This window comes from Anomaloglossus baeobatrachus, chromosome 4 (assembly GCF_048569485.1).
Source record: "Anomaloglossus baeobatrachus isolate aAnoBae1 chromosome 4, aAnoBae1.hap1, whole genome shotgun sequence".
Lineage (NCBI taxonomy): Eukaryota > Metazoa > Chordata > Amphibia > Anura > Aromobatidae > Anomaloglossus > Anomaloglossus baeobatrachus.
The window spans coordinates 222,324,011-222,348,561 of NC_134356.1; the positions used below are offsets into that span (position 1 = coordinate 222,324,011).

The 24,551-nt window shown below is 45.6% G+C and overlaps 1 protein-coding gene across 1 annotated transcript in view; it reads left to right on the plus strand.

Moving 5' to 3' along the window:
• Positions 1-4,395: 4,395 nt before the first annotated feature.
• Positions 4,396-24,551, plus strand: part of ACTR6 (actin related protein 6) — a 53,310-nt gene continuing 33,154 nt past the window's right edge. Inside the window, exons 1-3 of the mRNA XM_075344684.1 lie at positions 4,396-4,604; positions 16,812-16,929; positions 19,546-19,614. Coding sequence (XP_075200799.1) covers positions 4,444-4,604; positions 16,812-16,929; positions 19,546-19,614 — 348 coding nt within the window. The 5' untranslated portion in view covers positions 4,396-4,443. The remainder of the gene's footprint in view (positions 4,605-16,811; positions 16,930-19,545; positions 19,615-24,551) is intronic.

The following is a 24,551-nucleotide window of genomic DNA, read 5'->3' on the forward strand; positions in this document are numbered from 1 at the left end:
AATGCAACATGTCGGCGTCCCATGGTTGGGTCATGGGTGTGCCAATGAAGGCTCAGAAGAGCACACCCACCTGCTTTTAACAGGTTAAAAGCCGCTTAACCCATTCAGTAAACAGGTTATTTTATATTTTTCGCGTCCTTTTTCTTCCTAAAGCCATAACTGGTAAAGTTTGCAGTCTGAGGCCTTATTTTTATGCAGGACAAGTTGTAGTTTTAAATGATGCCATTCAAGTTACCAAACATCATACTGATAAACCTGTGTGGGAAAATTCTAAATATGGTGAAATTGGGAAAAGAAGCCCAGTTCTGTCCTTTTTTTGGGGATTTGGCTTTACTTTTCTTGTGTGGTAAAATTTACCTTGCAACATGATTCTCCTGGTCAGTATGTGTTAGGCTGGGGCAACACGGGGATTACTGCGATCCCCTCGCATGACACTCTGCTCACACTGGCTGCACAGCAGGAGCAGAGTGTCATGCGAGTGTCCCTGCGACTGAGGTCCGATCGTGTGAACGGATCTCAGCTGCGGGGGACGGGATGGAGGAGGGGAGGGAAGTATTTATTTGGGGCGATTTTTCTCTCGCCCCATAGACTTGAATGACTGCGAGAGAAACAATGATCGCATTACAGTCGCAGCATGCTGCCATTGTTTTCTCGGTCCAATTAGGGCTGAGAAAATAATCGCTCATGTGTGCTGACACACAGGCTAATATTGGTCCGAGTGGAATGCGATTTTTTTATCGCACTCCACTCGCACCGTTTTTCTTGCCATGTGGCTTAGGCCTTAGTGTCTCATGTGATATAATTAGAAATACTAGATATGACAACTTCATTTTATCCCAAAATTTCTGTAAAAATATAAATAGATCTTCAATAGAAAGCATGGCTCCCAGAGTGAGGTATGTAAATAAGTATTACGGCAATACCAAATGTTATTTTATTTTCTCTCTTATTTCAGCAGTATTAAAAGAACCCAGAATCATGTACAATAATAATAATAATAATAATAATAAAAGAGGAAAAAAAAAAAAGGCGGTGATAGGGGCAGGCTATATAACCCATACACACCTGCCCTGTATGGAGTGGGCTATTCTCCAGAGCCCCCTCTATAAGCCTTCCCAGAGGAAGGGGTTAGGCTAGGTTCACATTTCCGTCAATTTGTATCAGTCACAATCCGCGGCTCTGGTAAACAACGGAATCCGTTTGGCGGATTCCGTTGTTCCCATAGACTTGTATGAGCGGCGGATTGTGACTGATGACGCTGCGGTGCATCCTCCGCCCGACTGATCAGTCGTGGAACGACTGACCGCCGGGCGGCAGGGACGCAGCTTGTAACGTTTTTTTAGCAGCGCAATCCGTAGGATTTCGCTGCGTATGCTCTCTCTGGCTCCCTGCACACATAACCAGGGTACACATCGGGTTACTAAGCAATGCGCTTTGCTTAGTTACCCGATATTTACCCTGGCTACGTGTGCAAGGAGTCAGCGCTAAGCTGTGTACGCTGGTAACCAAGGTAAATATCGGGTAACCAAGCAAAGTGCTTTGCTTAGTTACGTAATATTTACCCTGGCTACGTGTGCAGGGAGCCCGACACTTACCCGCTCGGCACCGCCCCCTCCCGCACTCGGCATGTGTACACACATACACACTCACCTGTCCCCAGCCATGCAGTTCTGGCACTGACGTCCTCAGCACCATGGCCCAGCTCAGCTCCACCCACCGCACACATTCTCGGCGGCCGAACGATCGGCTGATCACCCGGCGGCCGGCTGCTGTGAGCGATCGGCTGATCACCCGGCGGCCGGCTGCTGTGAGCGATCGGCTGATCACCCGGTCGGCCGGCTGCTGTGAGCGATCGGCTGATCACCCGGTCGGCCGGCTGCTGTGAGCGATCGGCTGATCACCCGGTCGGCCGGCTGCTGTGAGCGATCGGCTGATCACCCGGCTGCTGTGAGCGATCGGCTGATCACCCGGTCGGCCGGCTGCTGTGAGCGATCGGCTGATCGCCCGGCAGCCGGCTGCTGTGAGCGATCGGCTGATCACCCGGCAGCCGGCTGCTGTGAGCGATCGGCTGATCACCCGGCGGCCGGCTGCTGTGAGCGATCGGCTGATCACCCGGCGGCCGGTTGCTGTGAGCGATCGGCTGATCACCCGGCGGCCGGCTGCTGTGAGCGATCGGCTGATCACCCGGCGGCCGGCTGCTGTGAGCGATCGGCTGATCACCCGGCGGCCGGCTGCTGTGAGCGATCGGCTGATCACCCGGCGGCCGGCTGCTGTGAGCGATTGGCTGATCGCTCTCATTAGCCGGCCGATTATGTGTTCGTTCTCAAATGCCGGCTGGCTATTGTGAACAATCAGCGGATCGCTCTCTCTTTTACAACGGAGTCCGACAATGAATTCTATTCTTGTCATCCGTTGTACAACACATCAGTCACAAGCGTCAAGCAACTCATGTGACTGATGCAAAACAACGGAAATGTGAACCTAGCCTTAGAGGAATTAGTGACAGGTGTTCCTGAAGAGTGCACATACAGATGTACTATGCCGTGAAGAACACAAGCCTGCTTCCTTGTGTGGTTTATACTGTGTAGTGCTAGAATTACATCCTCCCCGATTATAGATGTTAGATGCCATGGTACAATACAGCTGCAAAGGAAGTGATTTCCCCCTCCCGCGACATGTTCTGCTCCTGGCATTAGTTCTGCATTATTCTCAAAGTTTCCCAACAATGGGCGCCTGAACACGTGGCTGTTTATTTGGTGGCCTTGTCCCCTCCATACCAAATAATGGCCACTGCTCCCAGAACAGGAAGGTCCAGAAATGTCAGGTATATCAGTAAATTAGCTTGTGTGCATAGGCCTCCACTATGGATCCTGACTGTATCACATACAGCCTGGGAACTCGCAGCCCTCTGCACAGATATTACAGAGGGGCCTTGGGCCCGTGCCCACGTTCAGTATTCGGGAAGGTTTTTAGTATTTCAGCATTTGTAGCCAAAACCAGGTGTTGGCCAATCAGAGGAAAGTATAATAGAAACACGTCACCACTTCTGTATTTATTACCCACTCCTGGTTTTGGCCAAAAATACTGATGTAAAAAAACCCCTCACCAAATACTCACCGTGTGCATGTGGCCTTAGACTGCTATGGGGAATCAAGAGTTTGGATGAAAGATCAGAAATATGTTGCAAAATGGCAGCACACAGCACAATAGCCACACACTTGCACAATGGCTGCTTGACAATATAATGGCAGCATACTAGGACAATGGCCGCACACTTGCACAATGGCTGCTTGATAACACAACGGTAGCATGCTTGTACACTAGCACAATGGCTGCATGACAATATAATGGCAGCATACTAGGACAATGGCCGCACACTTGCACAATGGCTGCTTGATAACACAACGGTAGCATGCTTGTACACTAGCACAATGGCTGCATGACAATATAATGGCAGCATGCTAGGACAATGGCCGCACACTTGCACAATGGCTGCTTGATAACACAACGGTAGCATGCTTGTACACTAGCACAATGGCTGCATGACAATACAATGGCAGCATGCTAGGACAATGACCGCACACTTGCCACATGCTTGTACAATGGCTGCATGACAACACAATAGCTGCATGACAACAGAATTGCAGCATGCTTGTAAGCTAGCACAATGGCTGCACGCTTGCACAATGGCCGCACACTTGCACAACAGCAGCATGCTTATAATGCTAGCACAATGGCTGCATGACAATACAATGACAACATGCTAGCACAATGGCCGCATGCTTGTACGTTAGCACAATGGCCGCATGACAATACAATGGCTGCATGATTGCACAATGGCCGCACACTTGCACAACAGCAGCATGCTTATAATGCTAGCACAATGGCTGCATGACAATACAATGACAACATGCTAGCACAATGGCCGCATGCTTGTACGTTAGCACAATGACCGCATGACAATACAATGGCTGCATGCTTGCACAATGGCGGCATGCTTGTACGTTAGCAGAATGGCTGCATGACAATACAATGGCCGCATGACAAAACAATGGCTGCATGCTTGCACAATGGCTGCATGACAATACAATGGCTGCATGCTTGTACGTTAGCACAATGGCTGCATGCTTGCACAATGGCTGCATGACAACAGAATGGCCGCACACTTCCACAATGGCTGCATCACATCACAACAGCAGCATGCTTGTACGCTAGCACAATGGCTGCATGACAATACAATGGCCGCACGCTAGCACAATGTCTGCAGCTGTGAGGAGTCCTGGCAGAGACACCACAAGGCGTTTCCATTACACGGCGAGAAGTCACTCCCATCTCATGTCCTGCCGCGCCGTGCTTTACGGCACACTCACTCACACAGTGAAACAGCCCGCTCTCAGACTATCTGTGCCCAGGGAGGTGAACACAGTCCTCCCAGTTCCCACAATGCAGCGGGAGGAGCGGCGCAAGGCTCGTACGGCTCACGTCACACGATTCCCGGATGATCCCTATACTGTGTGCGGGGTTTCCAGACCCGGGATGACCACCTTGGTGTTAGATAACGGGGCCTACACCGCCAAGATCGGGTACAGCAACGGAGAAGTCAGGTGCGCTGTGAGCGGAGAGCAGGGCGCCGGCGGGCTGCCTACCATAGAGTCGCATAAAGTCGTGGCAGGGGCTGGGGTACTCTCTATCCTGCGGTGTCCTCTCACTGGCCTCACATTGGAGGACCAGCTGTGTATTGTAGGCCCATAGTACCCGCTTTCGGCATTGTGCACACTGACACTGCTGGGCTCACACGTGCATTATTGCTGCTCTCCAATGATTGAGACAGTCCAGACTGCCCCTGTCCACTATAAGGCTACTTTCACACTTGCATTGGACGGCTTCCGTAGCATTGCGTTGTGTAACGGATGCTACGGATCGTACAAAACAACGGAAAGGTGTTTTTTTTTAATTTATTTTTTCTTCTTTACAGTTTTACCGGCAGCAGACTATTGTGAACACTCAGCTGATCGCTCTCACATGCCGTCGGCCCGGCGCTCAGCTGAGCGCTCTCACATGCCGGCGGCCCGGCGCTCAGCTGAGCGCTCTCACATGCCGGCGGCCCGGCGCTCAGCTGAGCGCTCTCACATGCCGGCGGCCGGGCGCTCAGCTGATCGCTCTCACATGCCGTCGGCCCGGCGCTCAGCTGATCGCTCTCACATGCCGGCGGCCGGGCGCTCAGCTGATCGCTCTCACATGCCGGCGGCCGGGCGCTCAGCTGATCGCTCTCACATGCCGGCGGCCCGGCGCTCAGCTGAGCGCTCTCACATGCCGGCGGCCCGGCGCTCAGCTGATCGCTCTCACATGCCGGCGCTCAGCTGATCGCTCTCACATGCCGGCGGCCTGGCGCTCAGCTGATCGCTCTCACATGGCGGCGGCCGGGCGCTCAGCTGATCGCTCTCACATGGCGGCTGCCGGGCGCTCATCTGATCGCTCTCACATGCCGGCGGCCGGGCGCTCAGCTGATCGCTCTCACATGGCGGCTGCCGGGCGCTCATCTGATCGCTCTCACATGCCGGCGGCCCGGCGCTCAGCTGATCGCTCTCACATGCCGGAAGCCCGGCGCTCAGCTGAACGTTCGGCCATCGAGAGACAAAATAAAGTTTGATTTTAAAAAAAAAAGCATGCGCAGTGAAATCCTACGGATTGCGCTGCTCAAAAAAAGTTACATGTTGCGTTTCTTCGATCCGACGCAGCGTCAAAATAACGACGCTGTGTCGTCCAGCAAATACAATGCTGACACTTGCGTTACAGTGCGTCGTCCATACAAGTCTATGGAGAATAGCGCAGTGCGTTAACGGACTGCGCTATTCTCCATAGTGACGGACTCCACTGAACGCAAGTGTGAAAGTACCCTAAGGGGGGCAGTTCAGGCTCCGTTAGTGTACAGTGGTAGTATGTCCTAAATGGCGGACAAACTTTCAGATTTTGCCCCATTGATGTCAGTGGTTCCTTCTGTGCATAATGTGATTTTGGCCCTGTTGGCTTTCTCCTCTAGTGGGTTACCTTAGTGGCGCTGCAGTGGCTCTGCTGTCTGAATGCGCAGTGTGCACATACTCCTATTGCTGAAAGGTCGCAGTCACACATACAGATTGTGGAAACGCCGCTACAAGGCCCCTTCACACAGCCAGGTTTCCGGTACATGTGGGATCCGTTTACACACACACACACACACACACACACACACTCATTATCTATGGTGCTGCTTACATAGCTGAGTTTCTACATGTGATCCACATGTCTATTTTTTTCTGACGACACGAATGACCAGGGCCAATAAAAGTCTATGGGTCCGTGGAAAACATGTACATCACACGCATGGCATCAGTGTACAATCTGTGTGACACGGACCAGAATTTATTGAATTCAAGCAATTACTAATTTTTGTGTTCAAGGGAATTTGTTACCTACTCACCTGCAGGGCGGCCCGGTCAAATTGGCATCGCTGGTCGTGATCCGGTGCCTCCTCTATCCTTACGATCCCAATCCTCCACCTTTGTTCATGTAGATGATGCATCCTATGCCATCCATACAATGTCCTCCGTTACGCTTCTGCACACTTTTATCTGCCCAGCTGAGGGCAGACCGAAGTATTGTAGTGCGCATGCAGTCTTTGACCTTTTCCCATGTCTGCGCATTACAATACTTTGCTCTGCCCACAGTAGGACAGAGAGGAGTACGCAGGAGTGCAATGGAGGACACGATGACGTAGAATGCGTCATCCACATGAAGCAAGACGGAGGACGGCGATTGCAAGCAGAGAGGAAGCGTTGTGTCAAGACCAGCAATGCGCAACAGACCAGCCCACAGGTGAGTAGGTGACAGATTCCTTTTAAACATGTGCAAACGTAATAGTGTAAAGCTGTCTATTAACCAAATAAATAATTAAATGACTAAAATGGCATGGGGTCACCCTATTTATTTTTTTTAAATAACCAGACAAGGTAAAGCAGACAGCTGTGGACTGATATTATCAGGCTGGGATGGTCCTTGGTTAACTGACCCTTCCTAGCCTAAAAATAACAGCCCTCAGAAGTGGTGCATCCATTAGTTGCTCCAATTTTGGTGCTCTGCCCTGGCTCTTCTTGATTGCCTTGGTACGGGTTAATGCCAGCTGTGAATTGTCAGATGGCGTCAAACCCAGGGGTTAGTAATGGAGAGGTGTCGATCAGACACCCCCATTATTAACCCTGCAATAAGGAAAAACACAAAAATGCTTTATATAAACACTCTGACAAAATCTCTGGTTCACCACTTTAAGGCCCTGTGTGCACTAGAAAAAGGATTTTTTTTCAAGAAATTTCTTGAAAGATTAGCGCACCTGCGTTAAAAAACGCACCGAAAAACGCATGCGTTTTTACCACATTTTTTGTGCGCTTTTGGTGCGTTTTTCCACAAGTTGGTACCTGCGTCTTTTAATGCTTTAACAGCAATAAATAATGTAGATAGATAGATAATCGATAGACAGAGATAGATAAATAATGGATAGATGGATACATAGATAAATAGAAAGATGGATAAATGAATATAGATTGATGGATAGATAATGGATAGATAGATACATTCATAGATAATAAAGGGATAGAGAGAGATAATAGAGGGATAGATATTACAGCTTTATTTTTTTATGTTTGTGTCCCCCCCCAGTATTTCTTGCGGGACACTGCAGTTCTCGCGAGCGGTAATGTGTTCACCCTGCAGCATCGCTCACTGAACGAGGCTGCATTGAGTATGTGTCAGATGCGGCTGAATGCAAGCGTTGTGGGACGTCTTTGGATTACGCCAGAGCTGTGTATTGGGGGGGTTAATAAAGTAGTGAAAGAGGGGGCTTTTTTGTTATTTTATTTAAAATAAAGGATTTTTTTGGTGTGTGTTTATTTACTTACAGGTTAATCATGGAAGCTGTCTCATAGAAGCTAGGACTTAGTGGCAGCTATGCGCTGCCATTAACTCATTATTACCTCGATTGCCACTGCATCACGGCAATCGGGAACAGCCGGTAACACGCTGGGACGGTCGCATAATGGATGTGACATTCTGGGGGCAGCTGCGGGCTGATATTCTCGGCTGCGGGAGGGGGGGTCATTAACCCTGTCCCTCGCCCTCCCCAGCCTGAGAATACCGGGCCGCCGCTGTGTGCTTACCTTGGCTGGATGGTAAAAATATGGTGGAGCCATGTTTTTGTTTTCGTTTTTTTATTTTTAATATGTACGTTTGATTTCTATGTGTATTCTATATGTCTGTGTGTGTGTGTGTGTATTCTATATGTCTGTGTGTGATCTGTCTGTGTGTGTGATGTGTGTGTATTCTATGTCTGTGTGTGTGTGTGTTTACTCTGCTTCGCTTCCTCTTCTTGTCAGAATGACATCACTTCCTTGCAAAATGCAGGCAGTGATGAACATTGTCCCGAAAAACAAGAAATACCACGGGTATAACGCAGGAAAACGCAATGAAACATACAGAATTTGCTACCTGTGTTATTCCTGCGCTATTTCATGATTACATCAGTCAATGGAGTGAAATAACGCAGTTAGCTGCAGAAAAGAAGTGACATGCTCATTCTTTTTCTCAAGAAAATCTACAGAAAGAATTTTCTTGAGAAAAAAAACGCAGTGTGCACAGCTGATTTTTTTCTCCCATAGGTTTGGCTGAGGAATGTCTGCAGAAAGGTTACAACCATTTTCTCAAGAAATTTCTGCAGCAAAAACGTGGGTAACAACGCAGTGTGCGCACAGGGCTTTAAAATAAAAAATAATCCACGCAGGGCTGACGTAGTCAATTGAATCAGACGTGGTCCAGAAAAGGAGACCTAAAAAATAAAACACACATATAGACACAGAGACATTTTCCCTATTTTCTGACATGTATCTTTAACCCCTTAACGACCGCGGGCCGTAAAATTACGTCCTAAATGACATAATCTTACTGCCCGCGGTCCTCCGGCGGCAGCATGCCGCGATCGGCACACATCTCAGCTGATTTTCACAGCTGAGATGTGTGCCTGCTAGGCACGAGCAGAATCGTTATCTGCTCGTGCCGATTAACCCCTTATATGGCGCTGTCAATACATGACAGCGCCATTATAAGCGCGATCGCGGTAAAGTTTTTACTTACCGCCGAAACCGGAAGTCACGTGACGCGATCACGTGACTCCCGATAGTTGTCATGGTAGCACAGGGTCATGTGATGACTCCTGTACTACACCTGACTTAGTTTCACTTTCGCTGTGCCCGGGGCACAGCAAAAGAGAAAGACAGCGTATCTGCTGTTTACAGCCTTGCAGCTGTGATCAGCAGATACTGCAGAGCGATCGGAATGCTGATCGCAATAGCCCCCTAGGGGGACTAGTAAAATAAAAAAAAAAAGTTAAAAAATAAGTTTTAAAAAATTAAAAAAAAACAAAAAAACCTTAAAGTTCAAATCACCCCCCATTCGCCCCATTGAAAATTAAAGGGTTAAAAAAATAAAAAATATACACACATTTGGTATCGCCGCGTTCAGAAACGCCCAATCTATCAAAATATAAAATCAATTAATCTGATCAGTAAACGGCGTAGCGGCAAAAAAATTCCAAACGCCAAAACGACGTTTTTTTGTCGCCACAACTTTTGCGCAAAATGCAATAAGAGGCGATCAAAACGTAGCATCTGCGCAAAAATGGTACCGTTAAAAACGTCAGCTCGAGACGCAAAAAATAAGCCGTCATTGAGCCTAAGATCCCGAAAAATGAGAACGCTACGGGTCACGGAATATGGCGTAAAACGTGCGCCACTTTTTTCGGACAAACTTCCGATTTTTTTTTTTAACCCCTTATATAAAAGTAAATCTATACATGTTTGGTGTCTACGAACTCGCACTGACCTGAGGCATCACACCCACACATCAGTTTTACCATATAGTGAACACAGTGAATAAAATATCTCAAAAACCATAGTGCTATCGCACTTTTTTTGCAATTTTTCAGCATTTGGAATTTTTTTGCCATTTTCTAGTACACTATATGGGAAAACTGATGGTTTCATTTAAAAGTACAGCTCGTTCCGCAAAAAATGAGCCCTCACATGACCATATTGACTGAAAAATAAAAAAGTTACGTCTCTCAGAAAAAGAATGGCGAAAAAAAAAAACGGAAAGCGAAAAATCGGCCGGTCGTGAAGGGGTTAATATGTGATTTTTCTTATAGATATTGAGTACATCAATGTTTTTGATGCTTCTTCCTAGAGAATATATCTTGTTTCAGCATTTAGGTAATAATGTTTTTCTATACATGTGTATCATTGGATGTTGATATGATATTGTAATATGAACCCACGGTACTGATGTTCCACTTTTTCTGTTTTTTTACATATTTTAGTTTCGGAAAAGGCATTAGCCGAAACGTTAATACTGAAATTATAATAATAAACAACAAAAAATTTTTCTCACAACAATCGTGTGCCGGAGTTTTTTCTTCTTATTACTACTACTATTTTCTCCTGAGCACCACTACAATAGTGAGCCAGACCATTATTGGACTGTGACAGAGAAATAAAACAGATACTTTCCCTAATTCACCACTAATATATATATATATATATATATATATATATATATATATATATATATATATATATATATATATATATATATATATATATATATATATATATATATATATATATATATATTATAATAAAAAAATGTATAAAAAAACCACGTCTGTCCGATGTAGTCCAGCGAATCCAACCAAAGAAGTCTATGGAGCCTCGTTCTGCCAGGTCCTGCTGTGTGAGACCCGGCGACTCTGAAGAACGGTGACATCAGTAACGTTACCGCACTTATTCCCATTTTTCTATAATAGAATAATGACATTTTTAAATCATAAATTTGTCACCAATTACCTCAGTGCAACTTTATAAGCATGGTAGTACGCTTCCCAGTGTTAGATAAGAGAAGAGCCTGAGACTGTCAAATGTTACAAGGTAATCCAATTTTTGGGGGGTTGCAAATTGAAACTTTTTATGCTTCTTAATTGCTACATTACCCAATGTTGGAGAAGAGGGGAAGACCAAGGAGATGATGCACAGGCCCGTGTAAAATTAGGGTGGTACATAAGTATTGGAGATATCATATTTTTCGGACTATAAGATGCACCTGACTATAAGACGCACCCAGGTTTAGACAACAATATAAATTGGAAAAATCCTAATATTAAAACTACCCTGGTGATATAAAGATATGGAGGCGGTAATGTGGGATTAATATTTGTTTTCTTCAGTTGTGCTTCTTACTTGGTGCTCTAGGGTAGAAGAGGGGGGTATGGAATTATTCTAAAGTGGCATAAGTTCCCAATACTTACATTGTTTGCCTTGTACCAAAGTTTATAAGAAGCACCAGTCCATTTATTGTGGATTCCGCTATGAGCCTGGGGTATCACATGTGTAATATCTTTCATTTATGCCACTTATATTCCTTATATACAATATAGCTGTACAGTTTAGTAGAAGTTATTCTAATATCCACGCTATAAAGGATGCCTGTGATAGATGTTTATATAAAGCTGTGCTGCGCTGATTTTCTGTGCTGTTCATGACCACACACAAATGTGGGCAAACAAGGACAGCATCACATATATGGTGCCCTGACAGAGCCACATGTGGAAATGCAGGAGATCAGCCTTTATCTGGGACACGGAGACTATTCTGCTAAGTGTAAAGCAACTTATTAAATATGTGTGACTGTCATATTTTTCTTCAGATCCATTCTATTAAACCTAGCAAGCTCAGCTCAGTCTCTCCTGATCAGCAATAAGTACATAGATGGAGAAATAACTATGCAGCTGCTTAGGTATCTCAGCGATAGGGTAGAGCATTCATAAGCGCTGTGATCCTATAACTTAAAGGGAACCTATCACCAGTTTTTTGCCCTATAAGCTGCGGCCACCACCAGTGGGCTCTTATATACAGCATTCTAACACGCTGTATATAAAAGCCCAGGCCGCTATGTACAACATGAAAAACACTTTATAATACTCACCTAAACCGGTCGCTGCGATGGAGTTGGTTCAGATGGGCGTCTTCGTCCTCCGCTGCCGGCGCTGCCTCTTTCGGCCATTTTTGTCGCCGCCTCTGTCGTCCTTCTGAAGCCGTGATGCATGATGCGTCTAACGTCATCCACACTCGCCGGCATTCAGGTCCTGAGCATGGCAGATCAAAGTATTGTAGTGTGCCTGTGCGGGATCGGCAAGTGTGTATGACGTAGACGCATCATGCACACAGGCTTCAGAAGTACGAAGATGGCCGAAAGAAGCAGCGCCGACACCGGAGGACGAAGACTCCCATCTTAGCCACATCCACCACAGCGACCGGTTTGATTTTTACGTTCTACACAGTGGACTGGGCTCTTATATACAGTATTCTGGAACGCTGTATATAAGAGCCCACTGGTGCTGGCTGCAGCTTATAGGGTAAAAAAACAGGTGACTGGTTCCCTTTAAGGAAGCAGTCTGGGAGGTCTGGCACTGCTGGCCTTACTTCCTGCAGACTATGAAACCCATATAAATTTTATCAAGATTCTATCTTGATAAGTGCATCTAATAGTCAGAAAAATACTGTAATTGAAGGGGAAAAAAAGGCCCTTGGAGAAAGCCATTAGTCGTAGGTGAAACGCGCGTCAAGGACCTTATCTCAGGGTCAGCCAACACAATGGAGATAGGTTATATAATCAGTTGAGAGGCTGAAATGATATCCCTGTCCTTTGATTCCATTGTAATACTAATCAATGTAGCTGCATTACAACCACATGGAACACCACACTTAGGGCGCCTGTCATCAGCGCTTAGGTCTGTGAGAAATGACAGCCTCAGCGCCTCCACACTCAGTGACAAGCTCGGCAATATATTGCTGGCCGCACTGTGTCACAATGAAATCATAATGCAGCAGTGGTATAATTAAATCACAATACAGCAGTGTCTACACAGCCACGTGGAGCGCTGCATTCAGAAAGACGCCGGCTCCTGCGTCTATCAGTAGCGCTCTGGCTTATAGTTGTACTAAGCCTGATGAGCACATAGAAACATAGTAGCAAGTGGTATGTACAGACAATCAGGACCTGCAGCAGGTCCTGATCTGTGGGGCTACAGCTGCTCGTGCCTGCGATCCGGGCTCGGGCAGTTGCGGTCTCTCATTGTGTTGCCCCTGCAGAAAACGCTTACATCTCCACAACAAAGAATTTACATGATCGTGGTTCGGGAAGCTGCTCCACAGGTCCGTTTTCGCTAAGGGAAAAATGAGCACAGTGGGCACGGGATTTCTAGAAATTCTATCCACTGTGCTTGTACTTACAACGCTGCGCTTTTAGATGCAGCAAAAAACACAGCATCCAAAATGCTGTGAACGCTATCGGGGTACATTCAATACAGCACATCATTTAATACGATCAGTGCTTAAATATGATTGAATTAATCAGAGCGCTATGATTATACGATTACTAGGACACCTCTCCCAAGTTAGTATTAACCCTTCACTTTATGGTCTTTGTTACCTAGCCTATACTGGCTAGTCACCTACAACTAACTAGAAGCCAATTGACTTTAAAGGGAACCTGTCATCAGAAATTTAGCTTGAAACCTAAAAGTTTCCCCCTCTGCAGCTCCTGGGCTGCATTCTACCAAGGTTCCTGTACTTTTTGTGGCCCCTTTTAAACCAAATTAAATACTTGTACCTTTTGCTATGTAAACTTTGTAAATCGTCCATGGGGGCGGGCTCTCTGCTGACTGTTGCTGTTCCTGCAGCACATTGACGCCGTCCCCCCACGCTCCATTTCATCCATCAGGACGCCGCCCACTGCACCCGAGGTGCCGCCCACGCCAGGATCGCTGGTGACGTGTGTCACAAGCACGAGATTATGGGCGGCACTGTGATTGCATCGCAAGTGCCCGCCCATAATCTCGTGGACGCGCTTTCCCCCACTGCCTCCAGCGTCCTGCAACAGGGCAAGATGGGAAAGAGGTGACGTCGGGTCATCTGGCCAGCAAGCGCTTGCGCAGAACGCTGGAGGAAGAGGGGAAAGTGCGGTCACGAGGTTATGGGCGGCACTTGGTGATGAAACTCACAGCGCCGCCCATAACCTCGTGCCTGCGCAAAACGTCACCAGCGGTCACACGTGCACACAGTGCACAGTCCCGCTACAGTCGCACAGCGCATGCGCGGGACCACGGGCGGCGTCCTGAGATATGAAATTCAGCGTTGGGGGGGGCGGCGTAAATCTGCTGGAGGAACAGCAACGGTCAGCAGAGAGCCCGCCCCCATGGACGATTTACAAAATTTGCATAGCAAAAGGTACAAGTTTATAAAGTATTTAATTTGGTATAAAAGGGGCCACAAAAAGTACAGGAACATTGCTAGAATGCAGCCCAGGAGCTGCAGAGGGGGAAACTTTTAGGTTTAAAGCTAAATTTCTGATGACAGGTTCCCTTTAAAGGGAACCGACCAGCTGGTTTTTCACATATAAAGTACAGGCAGTGCCATACTGGCGCTAGGATGGGAAATCAACTAATACCTTCAGTTTAGAGATTGAATGCTTTATTGCAGAAAAATCCTTTATCAAAGCTTCAGAAATGACATCATTGGTGCAGTGGCTTGAGCATTGGGGCAGAACTATGTGGGTCTTGTGTAAATATTCCTCCCCTGTGTGCTTAGCTGGCCGTTATATAAATTTGTCCCCTTTGTCGCCGCTATTATAGCTTTGGCTGGCGCATGCACCATAGAATCTTTACATATTAAAGCAACTCTTCAGTAAAATGGCGTCTGAGTCAGCGCATGCGCCATTTTACTGAAGACTCTGTCCTCCTACTTCTGACTTGTCGAATGCTCGTGCGTGGGCAGCACATGCGTGCTCACATCCTCTGCCTTTAACACCGCGGTCACAATAGCCCACAGCACGAACATTCGACAAGTCAGAAGCAGTTTTATCATAGTCAAATACAAGACAGAAAAAAAGTTTATCTAAAACATGTGAATGCCAACAAGAGACAAATGCCACAGCATCAAAAACGCATGTACGAAAACACAAGTAACCTAATTTAGCTGAAGTGCAGAAAATCTGCAGCATCTAAAACTCACTATTCCTTGTGTCAAGCCACTCATGACCAATAGACAACACCAGAAGTTCCTTACCTGGGCCAAGGAGAAAAAGAACTGGACTGTTGCTCAATGGTCCAAGGTGATGTTTTCAGATGACCGTAAATTTTACATTTCATTTGGAAATCGCGGTCCCAGAGGAAGAGTGGAGAGGCCACAATCCAAGCTGCTTTTGGTCTAGTGTGAAGTTTCCACAATCAGTGATGGTTTGGGGATCCATGTCATCTGCTGGTGTAGGTCCACTGTGTTTTATCAAGGCCAAAGTCAGTGCAGCTGTATACCAGGAAATTTTAGAGGACTTCATGCTTCCCTCTGCCGACAAGCTTTTTGGGGATGGAAATTTCATTATCCAGCAGGACTTGACACCTGTCCACACTGTGAAAAGTACTAATACCTAGTTTAATAATCACAGTATCACTGTGCTTGATTGGCCAGCAAACTCACTTGACCTAAACCCCATAGAGAATCTATGGGGAATGGTCAAGAGGAAGATGAGACACCAGATCCAACAATGGAGACGAGCTGAAGGCTGCTATCATTGCAACCTGGGCTTCCATAACACCTCAGCAGTGCCACAGGCTGATCGCCTCCATACCACGCCTCAATGATGCAGTAATTTATGCATAAAGAGCCTCAACCAAGTATTGAGGCATTTACTCTACATACTTTTCAGTAGACCAACATTACTGAGTTTACAATCTTTTTTTTTTAGTTGGTCTTCTATAATATTCTAATTTTCTGAGATAATGACTTTTGGGTTTTCATTGGCTGTAAGCCATAATCATCAACATTCACAGAAATAAACACGTGAAATAGATCCCTGTGTGTAATGACTATATAATATAGGAGTTTCCCTTTTTGTATTGAATTACTGACATAAAGTCAAAGAAGAAGAATACGACCGCACCAACTGTGATTTTTCATCCGGTGAATCTTTATTCCATTTTAACGGTGTGCGATGCAGGCGGGTGGAGGAGACCTGGATGCAGCCCCTCGCTGCGGACGACGGCCGTTTCGCCTCTGAATGAGCTTCTACGGGTCCACCCGTAGAAGCCCATTCAGAGGCGAAACGACCGTCGTCCGCAGCGAGGGGCTGCATCCAGGTCTCCTCCACCCGCCTGCATCGCACACCGTTAAAATGGAATAAAGATTCACCGGATGAAAAATCACAGTTGGTGCGGTCGTATTCTTCTTCTTTGGTATTATTGGGACTGACTGTTCCTGTGCCGACCTGCACACTGAACCGGTTTCCTGACCTGACAGCTGGATCGTGTTATCCCAGTGAGGAATGAGCCTATGGTGCGGTATGAGTGCATGTGTAGTGCAGGACTTTGCTCTTTTCTGATGTTACTGACATAAAGTAACTTTTTGATCTAATTTATTGAGATGCAGTTGTATATAGGTAAATATTTTGGCATAAATGTATTATAGTGTCTGCTTTAGGTTTTATTCATGTCGCTTCCACTACTCCTAAAGCCAGGACTGTTGTGATTTGTTATGGGACCCTAATAAGTAGAATTGACTTTATTTCTAAGGTCTTGCCTTTTTTCTTAATAGTAGACTGTGTAATAGTAGTGTGAACAGAGCCTTAATTTTTCTGACATTTATTGCTGCTTTAAAGTTAATGTGTTTTTGTTTTTTTTTTGTTAGTGTGATTCCAAACTGTCAATTCAGATCAAAGACCGCTCGCTTAAAGACATTCACAGCGAATCAGATTGATGAAGTAAAGGATCCGTCTGGACTTTTTTATATTCTTCCATTTCAGAAGGTAACTGACTTATTTTTCATAATAATATATCGATAATTCCACGCGTTCTTTGGTCATTTGCTATCCACATTAGTTTCTGTTAATTACAGCAACTTGGCTCCCATTATATCTTGTCTCCAAGAATTCTGATTGATAAACTTGGCTAGTAATAAATCTTTACTAACCAGACTCTGCGGAGTCTGTAGTAGCTAGCAGGCAGTCCCTTAATATTGAATATATCCAGTTTTCCCGAACAAAAAAAAAAATCTGTCAGCAGGTTTTTGCTATATAATCTGAGAGCAGCATAATGTAAGCGTTAACCCTGGTTCCAGAAATGTCACTTACTAGTATGTGTGCTCTACATTCAATACAACCAGTGTTTTATCAGCAGAAGATTATCACTGCAGGACTAGGGTTCACATTCAGGCCAGTCCAGCGAATCCGTGTAACATCGCCCCCAACACTGATTTGGCAGCTTGCTCACAACACACAATGTACACATGAGGCTGTCAGACAGGGATGTGTGCGATGTTACACACAGCACAGAAGCTTAGCTCTGCTATATCTACATCCGACAAAACAGAGATTCTATCAAAACTACACCAAGCATTCCAGTAAGGCTACATTCACACTTCCGTTGTTTTAAATCCGTCAGGTCCATCATTGCGATCCATCGTTTTTTAGATGTCAACTGATGCAACGGATGTGTTATATAATAGGATTCCATTCACAGGAATCCTGTGAAAAAACTGATCCGTCGCGTCCGTTACATCCGCTGTGCGTCCATTTTTGGACGGATCCGTCGTGATCCGGGGTGTGCCAAACATGCTGGGCATGCTCAGTAGAGCATGACGGAATACAGCACCATAGACATCCATTATAGCTCTTGACAGATTGCAACGGATACCTGCAGAGTGCGTTTTTTTGCCGCTCCAAAAAACGTTACATTCTGTTGCTCCCGCCTGACAGTCAGTAAACGACTGATCCATCACGCGGCGGATGCAACGCAAGGCCATCAGTCACAATCCGTCGCTAATAGAAGTCTATGGGGAAAAAATGGATTCCTCAAAATATTTTGCAGGATACCGTAATTCCTCAAGGCGACGGATTGTGATGGATGCAAAACAACGGAAGTGTGAATGTAGCTTTAGTGATACATCCCTGGAATCAGGCTCTCTGCTATTGCATGATGCTGCACTCAGATTACCTAGCAAAAACCTGCTGACAGGTTCCCTTTTAATAAACATTTTTCAGTAACGAGTAATGGTTTTGGTAACCAATTAATTGTGATAAAATGATGGCTGCAATGTAATTTTAGGTAAACACAAAAGCAAGGGGAAAGCGGGACCTCATTCTTTGGTCATCGGGTCACTCCCACACAATACACTGAAACCCATGAACTCAAAACTTCTGGGAGTTTTCTGACCCATAAATATATGTCATCATATTATCAGTAAATTCAGAAACTGTTTTATAAATTAATTTTTATTATTTAGAAAAGTACAAAAAAAAATCAAAAATACATATCACGCACATAGTTCCAAAAAGGGGGCAGTACAGAAAGTGAGGACACCAGTAAAAAAAGCCCAGAAAGGGGAAGGAAACCAGACATCGGAGCCTACATCGACCCAATCTATCTATGGGCAGTAGTACACGTATAATAACGCATCTGGAGCATATGCACAATGATTAAAATCTAGGTAGAAAAATCCCAGCTGTTCAACTAACGGACACTAGATGGCGCTCAAGCGACAATAAGCAGTCAAAATGTGCCCGTTCGCTACACCAATGGATTAAAAGCACCATCCTCCAGACTTACCCATGTTAATCACTTGTAAGGCTCAGATGTCTGGTCCCAACCCTCGCCCGACGCATGTTTCGAGGTAATCTTCGGGGGCCATGAGGGGAATGAAAGAGAGTGTGTTTAAATAGGGTGGATGCCATATAATGAGCGCATGTGGGGGGCGGTGTTATGCACACGTGATCAACGCCCTCCGTCCATTCCAGGGGGAAGCACGGGTGGGAGGGAATCAATTTTACTCGGCGTGCATATGCTCCAGATACGTTATTATACGTATCCTCACTTTCTGTACTGCCCCCTTTTTGGAACTATGTGCTTGATATGTATTTTTGATTAACTGCATAACCTGTATTGTTTTTTGTACTTTTCTAAATAATAAAAATTAATCAATTATAAAACAGTTTCTGAATTTACTGATAATATGGTGACATATATTTATGGGTCAGAAAACTCCCAGAAGTTTTGAGTTCAAATGTAATGTTAGTGTTTCACCAAGGGGAAAAACAAAGTTGTGGTAGATCGTCTTTTGCAAAATTGAACTGGTGCGATCAACAAATAAAGATGGATTACTATTCAGGGCCTTAATTGGACTGTCAGCACAGAAAGACTGTTCAAACAAAGACACTCAGTGCACCCTTGGGGTGGCCAAACATTTCAGTGCACTTTACCACTTGTTTTCAATCTAATATCATATATGTGTGTGTGTGTGTGTGTGTGTGTGTGTGTACACTGAATCCACATGGAATAAGCTAAAAAACACTCAAAAAAGTAGTAATTTTATTGACACACAACAAAAGTCATTTAACTGATAGATTCTTTTATTTTTTTATTAACAGGGTTATTTGGTGAACTGGGATGTCCAAAGACAAGTATGGGATTATCTTTTTGGCAAGGAAATGTTTCAGGTAATGTACTTCTTGTGTCCGGCCAGTAATATTGAATATTCAGCTTGATTAACATGTGCGTATTAGTAGTTGAGAACTTTTCTTACATGAAATCTTCTTTTTTTTTTTTTTTGACGTTTTGCCCTATAATTTTTTTTTTCTCTATTTCTTCATTGAGGGACACGGGGGATTATGGGTGGATGCTGCTACCATGCAATAGTGCCATTTGGTGGGTGTATACTGCTGGGGAGGAGCTTTTCAGTTTTAGCTTAGTGTCAGTAGGAGGCAGACACCGAGGCTGCTCTCAGCCCTGTTACTACCTTTTTATTTGTTGTGGTTTTTTTTTTAATTCCTTTTTTACTTTCAGATTCAGCTTGTGATAGGGCAACAGAGGGGAGTTGTCATTCTGTCAACTCACATGGAGACAGAGATCACAGTGAGCAATTGTCACTAATGCTAACTCCCTAGTCTATGATGAAAGACCCTTACCCCCCAGCACATCAAGAGTCTTTGAAGCCTCCTAGCGGTCGGTCCTTGCCACCATTCCCCTACCTGCTCTTTCCCCAGACAGTACTGGTCACCTTCCTGCTGCCCAACAGATACGGTCTAGAACGCCTGATAAGTCTTCTGCAGTGTGCTGCGAAGAAGGATTCTGGGGCCTTCTGGACAGGTATTCCCTTTCCCCAGGTCCCGGGCACAGGGGGGCTCCCATAGAACAACTACCTATTCCAGCTACCACCAAGGGGTGCCGCTCGCTTCCCAGGGCGAGTTGAACTTCCCTGTTCCTTGGCTTTAACATGGCAGACTTCGTAAGAGATCTAAGAAAGGGGCAGACACTAGTTCATCTTCCAGGTCTCCATCTCATTCAGTGTCCTCCAGGATGGCATCCCTCTCCTGCTCTCTTTCCTCCAACACCCTGGCGATTCAGGAGTTGGACTCTCATTCCAAGTCAGATTCCAATCTGGACTCCAAACAGATTTCTAAATTAAAGAATATGGCGGATTGCCTGATTATAGCTGTTAATCAGACCCTGTGTAAAGAACGAGAAACCTTCTCAATATGAACAGACAATACCCTTCATGAATTTAAAGCGACCTCTGCTTTTCGCCAACCATGCTGAATTTGACTGACATTTCGCCAGGGAATGGGAATACCTGGAAAAGAAAAACATTTTAAAAGATGAAAATGCATGAATGATCTATACCCATTAGCTTCTGATCTTTGTCAAAAATGGGCAGTCTTCCTCAGTGGATCCTCTGTTCTCCCGACTCTCCATTAACACTACTTTGCCCCTCTGACGGGGCCTCCCTCAAGGATCCCTCCCACAGGCACACCAAGACCCTGGCAAAATGTGCCTTCAAGGCTGCAGGATCAGCCATCTGCCTGTTCTTCACCTCAACATGGGTTTCTAAGGCCGTTTCGGCCTGGGCTAAATTCCAGCTGACCTAGCAGACCTGATTGCCCACACAGGAAAATGCCTTGTAACGGCTTCACTGGATGCAGCCGCTTGCTCAGCTTTGCAGCTAGTAATGTCATGATTTGCAGAGTTATGGCTGAAGGCAGGGAATGCAGATTCAGCATCCAAGAAGTCCCTCACCATCCTCCTCTTCCAAGGCTCCCGACTCGTCCTAGAAAAGGTAGACAAGATAATTTCTGACGCGACCGGGAAAAAATTTCTTCACTTCTGCAACAGAAGCCCAGATGCCCACCTCCCAAGACTCGCAGAACTCGTTTTCGCTCCTGTCGTCAATTCTAAGGCAGGAACATCAATCGCTATTACAGATCTCCAATCCTCCAGGGAAAAAGGAAGCCCTCCTTCAAGCCAGTCCCCTCCTGGTGCCAAAGTGGTCACCAGTGCAAACTGTTGAAATCCAGATCAACATATTCTCTTCAGCATGACTGGGCATCCCCATCTGGGAATCTTCAGACGTCCCTCTCCATGCTCTCCCTAGCTCTGCATGAGCATACTGGGCACAATGGAAGCAGTCCTATTTACTCAGTTTCACACTTGCCCCCTACAGCTTTTTCTCCTTACAAGATGGGATAAGTCCATTCACTCCCCTGACCGACCAGTTACACTTCCCTCTCGTATCAAGAGGTTCCTGGAATGGAGGAGACATTCACCTTTCGTTCGTTGCAGAAGATCGTTTCTGATGATGCATTGCAAGGGCATAACAACAGACCCTAGCCTCCTCTGCTGGAGAGCAGTTTTTCAGAACCTTACGGTACAGGACATTGTAACTCTCTGTAATCATCTCTTCCCGTCAACATCCTGGAGCTCAGAACAATCTTCCTGGCTCTCCTTCACTAGCAGGCTTTTCTCTTCTGCAGTCCGATCCGCTTCCAATTTGATAACGCGACCAAGAAGGAACTCAAAGCCGAGCAGTGATGTCAGAACTGTCTCGCATTCTGTCATGGGCCGAACTGAATGTACAAGCAATCTCAACAGTGCACATTCCCGGAGTGGACACTAGGCTGCCGACTTCCTCAGCCAGGAGGGCCTCACCACTGGCGAATGCTCCCTAAACGTGACAGTCTTTGACAGGATCTGCGTTAGATAGGGCAACCCTGATGTCGACCTGATAGCGCCCAGACTGAATTGTAAGATTGCCCAGTTCATGACCAGATCTTACTATCCCCTAGCGATTGGCTCAGATGCTCTGACGATTTTCTGGTCACAGTTCTCTTTTTCCATACCTGTTCTCTCCTTTTTCACTGAACTCCCAAGCTGGTCAACAAAATTAAGGGGAAAGGAGTACCCATTATACTATTGGCTCCAGACTGTCCCGGAAGACCTTGGTACGCAGAGCTAGTCCACCTCCTTTCCTTTTGAAAAATCTGTGGAATTTCTGCAAAAAAATCGCGGCAAATTCTGCGAATTTTACGCAGCGTGGGAACATAGCCTTAGGCTTTTTTTATTTATTTTTATTTTTTTTTTTATTTTTTTAAAACTTTAATTTTTTTTTAATATTATTAACCCCCTTAGGGGACTATAACGATCAGTAGTCTGATCGCTCTTCAATTTCTCCAGATCACAGCTACAGAGCTGAGATCTGGAGAAAAGCTGCTTTACTCTCACACACGGCAGTCTGCCAGCAATGAGAGAAAAATGACTCATGATAGCTACAGGACTCGTCACATGACCCTGTGCTACCATGGCAACCACCGGAAGTCACGTGATCACGTCCTGTGACTTTTGATGGGGCTTGGTAAGTTATGCTTATGGCGGCGCGCTAATTCAACTCGCTGTTAGATTTTGGCAGTGAGATGTAAGGGGTTAATGGGTGCGGGTGGCATACGATTCCACTCACGCCTGGCAGGCACACATGTCAGATGTTGAATTCAGCTGATATGTGCGCGGATCGCTGCGGACTGCCAACGGCAGGCGGCGGGTATTGACCTCACACGATCCATGACCTACCCAGTATGTCATTTGTCGTGAAAGGGGTATATACTGCTGGAGAAGAGCGAACTTTTTTTTGCATAGTATGAGCCTCCTAGTGGCCGCAGCATACACAGCAATAGTTTCCTATGTACCCCAATGAAGGCTACAAGAAAAAGATCTTAAGGCGAGTAATCAAAATCTTATTTATACTTTTTAATCAAAACCATTAGGAATTTTTAAGATTAAATTTCACATTTCATTTGTTTGTTTTAATGTTTTGTTTATTGAACCGTTATAGACAAAATGTATACAAATAACAGAGAGCATAGATAGATCTAGCATCGCAATTAATCTAATTTGCATTGAACCGCCTTCCAGGTATGATGTCGTCCGTGGGGTGGCAATCTCAAGTCAATTGATAGTCATTATATCAGGCGAGTGATGGAAGTCGAGCAAGACCATACCTTACCCTCAGAATATTATAAAAAAACGTTTTTTCCTTTTTCTTATTAAAAAAAAAAAACACATAAAAGAAACGAGAAAATAGAAGGGGGGGTATCACTGAGATTTCTGAAAGAAGCCTTTTAACCCTTGAAACTCAGTTTTAGTAAGAGAAACAGGGGGTCCAAGAGATTAGAGAAAGTGAGAAGAGATAGGGGGGGATGGAGTAGGAAGAGGGTGTTGGTCTAGGGTCCATTCATCATATGTCCATAATAATCGGGGCTAAGTCATCAGCTCGTTCAGTCCCCTAATGGGGGGAGGAGACGACTTAGAGTTCTTCATGGCATCCTCTGCGCAACCGCCGTCAAAAAGGGGGGTTTGGACTTGTAATCCTTCCAGGCATTCCAAACTTGCATAAAGGAGAACATATTCTGTCGTGAGAGGGCAGAGAGCTCTTCCGCGTAGTATAATTGGTCAATTTTCAGTAGTAGCTGCGAGATGGTGGGTATCATAGTTGTGCGCCACAGTTGGGCAATCAGCAGTTTACAGGCTGAGCTCACAAAAGACACTAGTTTCGAGTTAGCCTTATCATTAGGCCACAGTGGGAAATTTAGTAGCAGATGCATGGGTTCTGGGTCCCCCTGTTTGCTTGTAAGGTCAGAGATCAGCTGAGTTGCTGTCTTCCAGAATATCTGGAGGCGAGGGCACGTCCACCATATGTGGAGATACGTTCTCCTGTCCCCCTCGCATCTCCAGCAGAGATCCGAAGAGGCAGATTTCCACGTGTCGACCGTGGCAGGGACTATGTACCATCTCGCAACTACTTTGAAAGAGTTCTCTTGGACCCTCACACAACATGACGGTCCGTGCGAGGCACCGTAGATTTGGCTCGTTTGAGCGTCGGTAAATGTGGTGTTCAGATCTTTTTCCCATTTCAATATGTAAGCTCTTTTTACTACTAATTCTTTTGTAAGTAGAGTGTTATATAAGCGAGATAGGATTTTTTTGGGAGACCTTGTTTGCAAGCAATATGATTCAAATGTGGTTAGGGGTCTAGCGAGGTTGGAGTGTGACAGTAGTGGTTGGATTGCGCGTTTTATTTTCATGTAATGAAGAAATGTGAGTTTAGAAA